This window comes from Notamacropus eugenii, chromosome 5 (assembly GCF_028372415.1).
Source record: "Notamacropus eugenii isolate mMacEug1 chromosome 5, mMacEug1.pri_v2, whole genome shotgun sequence".
Taxonomy (NCBI): Eukaryota; Metazoa; Chordata; class Mammalia; order Diprotodontia; family Macropodidae; genus Notamacropus; species Notamacropus eugenii.
In genome coordinates this window covers 92,397,071-92,410,129 of record NC_092876.1, presented here as the reverse complement: position 1 = coordinate 92,410,129, position 13,059 = coordinate 92,397,071, and the positions used below count along the sequence as shown (strand labels likewise).

General features: G+C 36.2%; 2 protein-coding genes across 2 annotated transcripts in view; both read left to right on the top strand.

The window, feature by feature from the left end:
- LOC140504842 (olfactory receptor 52E4-like) overlaps positions 1 to 2,807 on the top strand; it is a 53,803-nt gene extending 50,996 nt beyond the window's left edge. The window contains exon 3 of the mRNA XM_072610202.1: positions 1,819 to 2,807. Coding sequence (XP_072466303.1) covers positions 1,872 to 2,807 — 936 coding nt within the window. The 5' untranslated portion in view covers positions 1,819 to 1,871. The remainder of the gene's footprint in view (positions 1 to 1,818) is intronic.
- An 8,747-nt stretch (positions 2,808 to 11,554) lies between these two features.
- On the top strand, positions 11,555 to 12,665 carry LOC140504846 (olfactory receptor 52E4-like). The gene has a single exon (XM_072610204.1). The coding sequence runs from the start codon at positions 11,555 to 11,557 to the stop codon at positions 12,488 to 12,490; it is 936 nt and encodes a 311-aa protein (XP_072466305.1). The 3' UTR covers positions 12,491 to 12,665.
- The last annotated feature ends 394 nt before the right edge of the window (positions 12,666 to 13,059 follow it).

Below are 13,059 nucleotides of genomic sequence, written 5' to 3'. Positions count from 1 at the left end.
GAATACCTCTTCCTATGTTGACAAGGTCAGATGGGGCTGACTTAGCATACTTTATGAGGCCCTTAATAATGGGACTTTTTCCTTATTTTAACAGTTTGTGGACATATACTATGTTATGGCATATTAATGGTAAAGAAAACACAGACATCCTGGGTCGTAATTTCAATGGAAACTTTGTCAACTCTGTTATCTTATTGTATTTACAACCTATGCAATTAAGAAATTCCTTTCTTATGGTATAGTTAATCACTCATGGAAATCATAAAACTGAAGGACACAGACAGCCTTGGAATGTCCGAAAACAGATTTAAGCCTGGTCATTCTTGTATTAGTGAGTCAGAAGCTTTTCTGGCTCCATGATCATGTAACCACTAGCTTTAAGGGAATAAACAATATACATTTATTCTGTCTGCCTTTTTTAATCAAACTTTCTATATATATACACACACCAATATGGAACAGTAAAGACCTTGTAAATAAAGAAACTTCTATTCTCACTTTATCCATGCTGTGTATTCATGCATTGTAGTACTATAAGGTACCCAAGTGCTCTTTACATGCATTGAATGTGTACACCTGTACTTTTTTCAGTGCTGGGAGCTCTTGGCCAGAAAAGTTTCCAATGCACAACTTCAACTTCAACTCTTCTATAATCTTCAGTCATGGGGAGTTGTAGAGAATTGCTTAGGTTAATGATCTACCCTTGGTCAAACAACCAGTATGAGTCTGAGGCATGGTTAGGTCTTTTTAACTCTAAGAGTTAAGTCTTTTTAACTCTAACTCTAGAGACTCTATGTCTCTGATTCTCTATTCTTTACTTATCTTATTTTTTGAAACTTACTATGTGATTTTCTTGTTATCAAGAATTCCCAATGAGGAAATGTCCTATATCAATGAAGATGACAACTACTCCATAACTTATTCTCTTACAGGATTGTCTGGGGCCCTGGAAAATTAAGTTGCTTGCCTGAAGTTAAACAGCCAGGAAAGGTCAGAGGCAAAATTTGAATGTAGGTCTTCTTGGTTTCAAGGGTGGCTATCTCTCCACAAGGGCATAGTGCCTCTCCACATGTCCTTTCACTTAATTCTTACAACCATTCTTTGTGGTAACTAGGCAGCACAGTGAATATAAAGCTGGCTTGTAATCAAGAAGACCTGATTTAAATCCTACTTCAGTCACTTAATTTCTGTGTGGGCCTAGGCAAGTCACTTGTTCTCTCTCAGAATCACTTTTCTCATAGCTCTAAAACTATACAATATTTTTACCCTTTGTCTTATTACAGATGAAGAAAATGGAGCAAAGAGAAGTTGTGTGACTAGATTTATATATTATATCCTTTATATGCTTCATGTGCATTGTAAATGTACTAATTGACAGGTGCTGTGATCTTAATAAACACATTATCTAATTATTTAGAACAGCATCAAAAGATAGCATATTGTTTTATCTTGGATACTGGAAGGAGAAAGAAAAATAAGAAATCTTTTCAGTTCCCTTGATTCTTTGATGTCTTTGGTAGTAGAGAGCCAGACAAGCTAGCTGATGTCTTGGCAGTGGACAGCATCAGGCAAGCCTCAGTCTGGCTTATGAAGAGAAAACAAGTTACCTCTAAGACAGAATGAATGAATCTGAATGAGATAGAGAGGGAGAGGGACAAAATTAAATTGTAAGAATGAGTTATAGCAGACTATTTCAGGTAATCAATAGGGAAACATCTGTTAGGGTGCCAAATTTCCTTGAATAACTGATTCACTAAAGCGGTACATTTCCTATTAGCATATCACAGGACTTATTCGTTGATGTCTTCTTTTTTTTAGAGCATACATGAGTTCTACTGAGATAGAGGTGAGGAGGATCCAAGATTCCCATAATGACAGCTATCAACAGAACAAATCTTCATCCGACCAGCTTTATTCTCCTTGGTATCCCAGGACTAGAAGCTGCACACATCTGGATATCTATCCCTTTCTGCCTGGTGTATATATTCGCTCTGGTGGGAAACTGTACCCTTCTTTTCATTATTAAAACTGATCCCAACCTGCATGAACCCATGTTTCTATTCCTATCCATGCTCTCTGTGGCAGACTTAATGCTTACCACCACCACCATGCCCAAAATGCTCGGTCTCTTCTGGTTTAATGATGGAGAAATTTGCTTTGAAGCCTGTCTCACCCAGGTATTTCTCATACATGCTTTGTCCAATATGGAATCTGGGATCATACTGGCCATGGCTTTTGACCGCTATGTGGCCATCTGCAACCCACTTAGACATTCAACCATTTTGACCATTACTGTTATTCAGGGCCTAGGATTGGCTATCCTGCTCCGTGGAATTGTGTTACTTGGTCCTCATCCATTTATGCTTAGGTGGCTTCCCTACTGTAGGACTAATATCATCCCTCATACCTACTGTGAGTTTATGGGATTGATCAAGCTAGCCTGTGCCCCAACCAAGATCCCCAGAGCTTACAGCCTATTTGTTGCTTTCATTACAGGTGGGCTAGACTTCATACTGATTATCTGTTCCTATGTCCTCATTTTGCGCACTGTGTTTCGTTTACCCTCTAGTGAAGCCAGAATTAAGACACTAAGTACCTGTGGCTCTCATGTATGGGTCATATTGATTTCATATACCCCTGCCTACTTTTCCTTTCTTACTCACAGGTTTGGACATCATATTGCTCCTTCTATCCATATTTTTGTGGCCAATATCTATGTCCTTGTTCCACCCATGGTGAACCCCATCATCTATGGTGTAAAAACTAAACAGATACGGGAGAGGTTCCTCAGATTTTTCACAGATTGAAAAATTCAAACTTGAACTCAAATAATATTTGACCCATCAACTAAGTAAATAGATGATATTGCAACAGTAATGTCATTTTATCATGATGTAAGCTTGGAACAAATTCTTTTGGAAAATTTTGGGGAAAAAATCTGACTCAGGGTAAAGAAATTCATGTTTGCTACTACACTTAAACTGAGATAATTATGTTGACAATAGATGGTGGGATCCTTGGAGTGCCTTGTATTAGAGAATGGGTTAAAATGTAACTGTTAACTTTATTGTTGCTTGAGGAGATCCCCTTACTTGAGGAGATCCCCTAAGGTCCTATGTGAAATATCCTCTCATTGATTTTTAAGAGCAATTGAAATTCTAATTAGAAGGTCAGATGATTCCATAGATCTCAAAAATAATTTTGCATGAAAAGTCAGTGTAATGTCAAGAAGTATATGGATTATGCATACTTTCCTCAACACACGATGGAGATTATGAGGCAAAATATTGGGTGTACCATAAGCAATGGTGATAGGCCTGTTCCCATCCATAGGCATGCTGTTTGGTGTAGCAGTAACAGCATGATACTGGTGGCTCTCTTCACTAAAAATTCAGATTCAACACTTTTTTTTCCTACATTTTGGAGAGGGGGAGATACCAGTGGAGTTATTGCCATCCTGGTTCATGACATCATGCCCTTAAACACTGTTGAGTTAGTTATTGGGACTATTGTGTCACAATCTTGACTTGGACATAGTAGGTATTTAATAAATGTATGTGGAATAAATTTTAATTGATTAATATTGGCCTTACGTATGCTAAAGCTACCAGAACTTCCTCAAGCCTAATTGTACCTTGTCCCATTTAATACTTCAGTGAAGGGATCTGTTGGAAGAGATATTTAAGATACTGGCTTCTTTGCTCTGCTTGATTTCCCTGAACCCCTTGCCCCTTTTGTTCTTTTTCCATTTTCAATTCAAAGAGAAATATGTATTTTCAAAAATCCCTAAACTCTACAGAATATGAGGGGAAAGCTTAAATGAATAGATACAAAGTGAAGTAAAGAGAGACAAGAAAATAATACACAAGGTGACTATAACAGTGTAAATAGAAGGATCAATCATTATGAGAACAGTAAAGTAAACACGCAAAATTACAAAGAAAAGTTTGGCTCCAAAGAAGAGATTTTAGATGATACCTCCCCTGAGTCCTTTGCAGAGGTGGGAGTGGAAATCTACAGCTGTACAACACTGTATATCATGTTATATTTTTTTAAGGTATTGATTTGCTTTTCTGAGTTTTTCCCTTTTCCTTACAAATAGTTATAAGAATGCTCTCTGACAAGGGGAAGGGAAGATCTATATGGAGAACTTTAGGTAACATAAAAACAAGCAATATCAATAAAATTTAATTTTAAAAAATAAAAGGGGAAATGATGGTGCTTTTTTTATTTACCTGTTCAAACTGAAGAGATCATATAGGTTCATGTTTTGTTTTTTTTTTAACTTGGGCAAGGATATATCCTGCCTGGAGATGACCCAGAGACTTTAGAATTAGCTAAAATGATCAAAAAAGGCAGCTACAATGGTATCTATGAACATTCTAGGCTCCTTTTCCAGTACCTTCCCATCCTGGATTCTATTCTTTAATGTTCTTATGCTCCAGACTCAACACCCAATCTAAAACAAATTAGTTTAGGGAACAGATAAATCTAGAAAAATCTACCATTAGGCTCAGCTTTTCACTTTTTTCCACAAACTTCTATTCCTTCTTTTGTGAGTTCAGATCATGTGCCTTTTATGCAAATTCAATTGTGTCCTGGATCTGATCAATCTGCAGTGTAGCATGTAGAGCAGAAGACTGGTGTCAGGAAAACCTGAGTTAGAATCTTGTTTCAGATACTAACTAGCTGTGTGACCCTAGCTGAGGCTCTTAAGCTCTATTTGCCTCAGTTTCCTCAACTCTTACGTGAGTATATTTGTATGGCTATAATGGTATAATTTTGATCCTCACAACAACCCTAGGAAGTAGATGCTATTATGAACCAGACTTTGTAGTGGAGGAAACTGTCACAGAGCTGTTAATTGACTTGCTCAGTGTCATATAGCTACTGTCTGTGGCCAGAGTTGAACTCAAGTTTTCTTGAATTCTCCTCTAATTCTCTATCCACAGCATCACCTAAATGACTTGTTTTCAGGAGCATAGGACATACCCAATTCTTTTTCTTTCCTTGTTCTGTTGCTAGTTAGGATTTCTGACAATTTCTTCTTTAGAATTCTCCCATTAACAATGGACCTTAGGGGACAGACTTAGTGGTAAACCCTTTTACAGAAAAGTTTTGAGTTGTCATCCTGACTTCATGTCCCTTTGAGCACATCTTTCCATTAAATCCCCCTTTATGCTCCCACCATATCTATTCTGATACAGATTTTCATGACCCTTTATCCAGAAGATTACAAGTTTTCTAACTAATCTCCCTGTACCCATATGTTCTCTTTTAGATTTTTCCTACACTCAGTAGTCAAGCTGATATTTTATAAACATAGATCTGATTATGCTGTTTCTCTGCTTAAGCATATTCAAAGTTTTACTGGTTTTCTGTTGCCTTTAGGATATGACAAAATCCTCTGTTTAGCCTTCTAGGCCTACACAATCTAGTTCAGGTCTATAATTCCACACTGACTAAGTGTGACTCGAGTACACCTACTTTAAGTCAAATGTGTCTACTTGAAATTCCCTATGACATTCCATCTGCTTTATCCATGCCTTGTACAAATTGTTGCCCATGCATGGAATATTTTGCTTCTTCACCTAAATCTCTTTTGACACTTTGCTAAATTCAAGGAACATCTCTTTCATGATATCTTTCCTGATTCCTCAAGCTGTTATTGGCATCTTAAAGTCATGCTGCATTTTTCTGTTCATATCCTATTTTTATTTACCTGCATCCCCCAAAAGAATGCAACTTCCCTGAGTTTAGGATATATCTCACTTTTATGTATGCATGTATATATGTATGTATGTATATATGTATTTTTGTGCATATACACATGTATATCAATATCAATATCTATCTATCTATAACAATTAGTATTTCATTGTTCAGTCATTTTAGTAATGTCTAATTCTTTGTGACCCCACTTGGGTTTTTCTTGGCAAAAATACTGGAGTAGTTTACCATTTCTATCTCCAGATCTTTTTACAGATGAGGTAACTGAGGCAAGAATGTTAAGTGACCTTCCCAGAATCACACAGCTAGTAAGTGTCTGAGACTGGATTTGAACTCATGAAGATGAGTCTTCCTGACACTAAGCCTGGCCCTCCATTCCCTTATCACTTAGTTGCATAAACACATATGTCTATATGTTTGTGTATATACATGTGTGCATGTGTGTGTACACATGTGAGTACTGTGTTTGTATATCTAGCACTTAGGATACAGAATTGGACAATTTTATGATGAATAATAGTTGAATGGGATAGTGATCAAAATCACAAAGAATATGAGTTTTATGGAGATGGAAGGGGTCTAGTTCATAAATTTCAGAATCTTTTCTCATTTTTGTTATTACAGGATGAAAACTTTATATTAAGCAGTGATGCTTCTTATTCAGTCAGGATGGTGTATACACTAAGTATACAGCACTTTATAGAAAAGACTGGGATTATCAGACAGAAAAACAGGTAGAACTGACATTGTGATCTCCGATTTACTAAATTGTATAAGTATCTCTGACTTGATTATATATATTTGATCCTCAAAACAATGATAAGATATAGATATTATTGTTATCTTCATTTTACAAATGAGGAAATTGAAAAGGATAGAGGGTAATTCTCCTGTGCAGGGTCAGATAGCTAGTATTAGAGGATGAATTTGCATTCCAGTATTTCAGAATCCTGTTCCAGGACTTTTTCTACTGTATTATGTAAATAGTACAATAAAAGAAAGAGACAGAGTATGCAAAAAAGACAGCCTACCTCCACAAAACATAGAGGGGTTTTGGATTCATACAGTTATTTTTTAAAAATAATTTTGAAGTAGCAAATGATCATGATAATGATGTCAGATGTAATGACACAAAAGTGGGTATTATTATTAATACCTTAAGTACAATTTCCAGCTGCTACCTAGGAGGTTACATGCCATTTGGTGATTAACTCTCACTTGCATTCATAGGATATATTCAGCCCTTGTCATTTCTTCTCCTTCTTCTTGATTGATAGGAAAACATCCTACACTTTTTGCAGTGTATCATTTGATTGCAATGAAAGACCGTCATGTCAGTTACATGATCTTAAGGATTACACAAAGGAAATAACTTAAACACTTTTTAAACTTTAAATTCTGTATAGATATCAGTCATTATTACATTATCATTTTATTTTTCTTATCTTTATTTTGGTTGGATTTCTGGTAGAAACATCTTGATTTCTCTAATTTATATATGAATTTTATATAAAAAGTGTCAGTTTTCATAAAAATCATATGCAAGTGTATGCAGTGATTGATTATTTTGTAAATTAATTATTAGAATGCTTAGTAAGGTTCAACTTGCATAGTTTTACTTAAAGGATGTTTGGTTATCATTATGATGATGATCTGAGTCCTAATTTGGTGGAGCACACATTGGAATGTCAGCCGTTTAACTCTCAGAGATTTCTTATTTTTTCTTTTCATTGAATGGAACCCCAAATAGCTCATGTTGCTTAGGCTCTGGGAGGAAATTCCAGTGCTACAGAGACATCTCAGAAGTCCACATGAAGAGAAGGGAATAAATTTCTTTTTCCCATTGTTACTATTGGCATTCCCTGGAGATAGTTTCCCCAAACAAAAACGATTCTTTCCTAAAGTATTACAAATAGCAAGAACTGCAATGAGAGTAGTAAGTCTTTATCTAAGATAGGGATGGCTATTGCAAGGAAAAAAGCCTCAGGTTTTCCATAAGTAGAGATGGGAAGAAGCGGGGAACTAGCATAAGCTTGGGGGAAACCTAACCTGGTCACACCACCTTTGGAAGCTGGTCTGAAAAAAATGCTGCTACTTAAAGTAAGCTAGGGCTGTCTTATCAATTCTAAATCTCAACCATCTCCTTTGGAGGATTTAAGAAGGGTGACTAAGATATTGAGATCTTCTCCCTTTATGTCCTGAATACACAAGGTAATTATTAAAGAGAAAATGCAATTGTGTCTTTTCCTCAGGTATTACAAGCCTAGATGCTAGGAATGATGGAGCTAAGATAAACTGAGAGTATTCTATTCTTTCCCACCCCTTCAAAACTAAATATTTCCTTTTACATATGTATCCTTTCTGGGGTAAATATTGGGTCCAGGTCAGTGATGTGAGTTCCATTCTAGCTGAGTACCTTTACCAAGAGAGTTCACAAGTAACTAACTATATGTCTCTTCTAAGCCAGTCTGATTTGTTATTACTCTTTCTTCGTCTCTGGTGGGCAACATTTATTTAAGAGACCTTTAATTTTCTCAAGATCCTTTTTACTATCAAAGTTTAAAATGAGTTCAGTGCACCCTTGGAAGTCTATGTCAGATATTCTGTTTGTTCTAACTAGATCATGCTCAATGTCTGTGGTATTCCTTACAGCCATTCCAGTTATAATGCCAGTCCATTTCTTCCTTCTTGAAATTTGTGTTGTTCCCAATATAAAACAAATTTCCCCAGTGAGTATTGAATACATCCATCATACCCAGTTATGTTATAGATGATGAAGATGAAAGGGGAAGATGCAGCCACTGCTTCCATTTGCAGTAATGCTATGAAAATGAGACCCGCAGGTGAAAGAATCAGAAAACAACTTCTTGTACATGTCAATTTATCAATACATAAATATTAGGAAACTTGGTAGATAACTTCAAAGTACTTCTCAGCTGTCACTCTGGATAATTCAATCAATCCTTCTTTGATAGAGGGATAGTTTGTGCAGATGGACTCATCATGTATTTGCAAGAGAAATTAATTTGGAATGAAAAGATCTAGATTTGAAACTAGGCTATATTGGTCACTGTTTCTGTTATCTTGCACAGCTCACCTCACCTATCTGGCCGCATTTTCCTCACTCAAAAAAAAAAAAAAAGGATGTTGGTAGGGTACTTCCTAAATCTCTGATCCTGAGATCCATTAACTCAAGAATATTAATTGTGGGGCAGTAAATTGTTTATCATGGCATACTTGTTATGGAATTTACATGGAATAAGTAAAGAAAAAACTTTTCTAGAGGAAGAGAGACAAAGTGTTCCTTCAAGAAGAATACAAAGCTGGAGAATATTGGTGAGAACATTCCAAAAATAGTAACGAACTCATTTTAAAAACTGCAAGAAGGACAACATTTTTAGTCAGTGGGATTCACCACCAAAGAGGCAGGACTCTACATATGATTTATGCCTCATTAGAAAACAGAGAAGAGGCTGAAATTAATAATCATTGTTTCTTGGCTCTGAGTCATGTTAGGCAGTTCAATTCTTCCAAAGAATGAGTAACTAGGATTATGAATATGGACCAAATGCCTATGTTGTTAGACTTGGTTGAGATTACAGTTAGTGATGAATTATTATTTTTCCTCTTCCATGTTTTATTCTTCATAGTTAAAATGTATAGAAAAATGGGAAGGATGTATTCAGAAATAAATGTTAAATTTATAGTTACAAGCACACTCCATGAGCTTTGAAGCAGAGAAAAGGGACACTGAGTATTGTGTGTTTATGGTGTCAGAGAGAACTGAGGTTGGTCAGGAACTAGGGTGAAAATAAGTCAATACATAGGTAGGAAGGAGATTTTGCCATCCAGAGACTTTTCATCCCAGAAAATTGAACAAATATAATCTAGGAATCAATTTAGAAGTGAGAAAATATGTTCCAGAGACCAAAGAATGTGAATGTCTAATGGATGAGTAAAGTGTTCCAAGGACTGAAAACTTACAAAGAAAAACAATATATGGAAGTTATTTCTTTGAGTGTGGTTGGAATAGTGGAAGGAGGAGGGAGCTCTTCAGGTATCTGGACTGGTATTTCAGAATGAGTAAGAGAGAGCTACCTAGACATCCAATACCTAGATCCTAGTTTTAAAATGGACTAGACAATTCAGCAAGGATGTGACCTAAGAATCTGCCTGCCTCAGTTCAAATCATGAAGAAAATAATTGAACTACTATTAACGAAAATATTAGTCAGAAATATTAGAAAGTGAGAATTCCCAAGAAAAATCATATTTTAAGACCAGCATGCAGCTGTGAGAACCTTGTAGATAAAGGAAATTCTATTCTTACTTCACCAATGCTGTATATTTACACATTGTTGTAGTATAAGGTACCCAAGTGATATTTACATGCATTGAATGTGTACATCCGTGATTTTATCAATGCTTGGACTCCTGGCCAGAAAAGCTTCTAATGCACAAATACAACTCTTCTGTAGTTTGCAGTTATGGGGAATTGTAGAGAGTTACTTGGTATAATGATCTACCCTTGGTCAAACAATTGGTATGAGTCAGAGTTATGGCTTGAGCCTAGGTATTCTTGAATCTGGGGCACTCATTCTTTATTCTTTACTACACCTCATATTTTTTAAATCTATTATATGATTATCTTGTTATCAAGAATTTTCAATAAGGAAATATCATGCACCAATGAAGATGGCACCTATTCTGTAACTTATTCTCTTGCAGGTCTGGGGACACTGAAAAGCTAAGTTGCTTACCTGGAGTTAAACAGGCAGTAAATGTCAGAGGCAAAATTTGAACACAGGTCTTCTTGATTTCAAGGGTGACTGTCTCTCCCCTGGAATGCAATAGTTCTTTATATGTCATTTTATTTAACTCTTACAAATATTCTTGTGAGATAACTAGTTGGTGCAATTGCTTGGAATCAAGAAGGCCTACTTTAAATCCTTCAGTCACTTAATTTCTGTCTGGGCCTAGTCAAGTCACTTGTTCTTTCTGAGCATCACTTTTCTCATTTGTAAAGTGCGGGTAGTTGGCTCTAGGGATTCTAAAACTACTTATAGCTCTGAATCTATAAAATATTTTTATCCTCTCTCTTACACATGAAGAAAATGGAACAAAGAGAAGTTGTGTGACTAACTTTAGGTGTTGCAACCTTTATATGTTTCATCTGCATTGTAAATGTATTGATTGGCCAATATTGAGTTCTTAAAAAACTGTTATCTAATTATTTAGGACAGTATAAAATGATTGCATATATACACATATACATACATACATACATATACACACATACATATGCATATATATACATACATAAGTATATATATACATATGTACACACATATACACATATATATCTATATCTATAGTAGATATAGATATGTATAGATATATAAAATCCTACATGCTTAAAGGAGAAGAGTAAGAAATCTATCCAGTCTCCTTGATTCTTTGACATCTTTGGTAGTAGAGAACACAGACAAGGTAGGATGTATCTTGACAATGAATGGCATCAGCCAAGTCCCAGTTTCACTGATGAAGGGAAAACAAGTTACTTACAAGACAAAATGAATGAGTTTGAATGAGATAGGGAGTAAAGGGGCAGGATTAAATTGTAAGACTAAGTCCTGGCAATCTATTTCAGGTAATCAATAAGGAACAGTCTCTGTCATAGTAGTAAATTTCCTTGAATAATTAAATCATTAAACTTATACCTTTCTTTCTAGCATATTGCAGAAACTATTAATCGAAGTCCTTTTTATTTAGAGCATTTATGTGTTCTGCTGAGATAAGAGTGAGGAGGATCCAAGATCTCCATAATGATAGCTATCAACAGAACCAATTTTCAGCCGACCAGCTTTTTTCTTCTCGGCATCCCAGGACTAGAAGCTGCCCACATCTGGATATCTATCCCTTTTTGCCTGGTGTATATATTGGCTTTGGTGGGGAACTGTACCCTTCTTTTCATTATTAAAACTGATCCCAACCTGCATGAACCCATGTTTCTATTCCTATCCATGCTCTCTGTGGCAGACTTAATGCTTACCACTACCACCATGCCCAAAATACTCAGTCTCTTCTGGTTTAATGATGGAGAAATTTGCTTTGAAGCTTGTCTCACCCAGGTATTTCTCATACATGCTTTGTCCAATATGGAATCTGGGATCATACTGGCCATGGCTTTTGACCGCTATGTGGCCATCTGCAACCCACTTAGACATTCAACCATTTTGACCATTACTGTTATTCAGGGCCTAGGATTGGTTATCCTTCTCCGTGGAATTTTGTTGCTTGGTCCTCATCCATTTATGCTTAGGTGGCTTCCCTACTGTAGGACTAATATCATCCCTCATACCTACTGTGAGTTTATGGGATTGATCAAGCTAGCCTGTGCCCCAACCAAGATCCCCAGAGCTTACAGCCTATTTGTTGCCTTTATAACAGCAGGACTTGACTTCATACTGATTATTTGTTCCTATGTCCTCATTCTGCGCACTGTGTTTCGCTTACCCTCTAGTGAAGCCAGAATTAAGACACTAGGCACCTGTGGATCTCATGTATGGGTCATATTGATTTCTTATACTCCTGCCTTTTTTTCCTTTCTCACTCACAGGTTTGGACATCATATTGCTCCTTCTATCCATATTTTTGTGGCCAATATCTATGTCCTTGTTCCACCCATGGTGAACCCCATCATCTATGGGGTCAAAACTAAACAGATACGGGAAAAATTCCTTAAATTTTTCACAGGTTAGAAGACTTAAAATGAAAATATGTTGGATTTACCTCATAAGCTAAGTAAATAAATGATATTATAGGAATAATGCCATTCTGTCATGGTGCAAGTCAGCTAAGATATTTATGTTGACAATAGATGGTGGAATCCTTGGTGTACCTTATAGAAGTGGATGGATTAAAATATAAATGTCACCTTTACTGTTTGGTACCCTTATTGAGGAGATCCCCTAAGGCTCCACAGGAAATGTGCTCAGTCTTATTGACCTTTAAGAGAATTTGAAATTCTAGTCAAAAGGTCAGATTATTCCATTGATCTCAAAGATAATTTTATGTGAAAAATCAGTGTAGTGTCAACAAGTATATGGTTTATGTGCATCACTCTCTGCACATGATGGAGATTATGAGGCAAAATACTGGGTGTACCGTAAGCAGTGGTCATAGACCTGTTATATAGCCAACCATAAGCATGCTGCTGAGTGTAGCAGTAATATCATTTGGCTTAATATATAAAGAACTAGGTTGCAAGCCTTACTCTACATTTTGTGTGAAATGGGAGCAATAGTTCTCTCTCTTTTTCTTCAGTGGG

Coding starts and splice junctions, on each gene's coding strand:
- LOC140504846 (XM_072610204.1), top strand. CDS start 11,555: ATGATAGCTATCAACAGAACCAATTTTCAGCCGACCAGCTTTTTTCTT.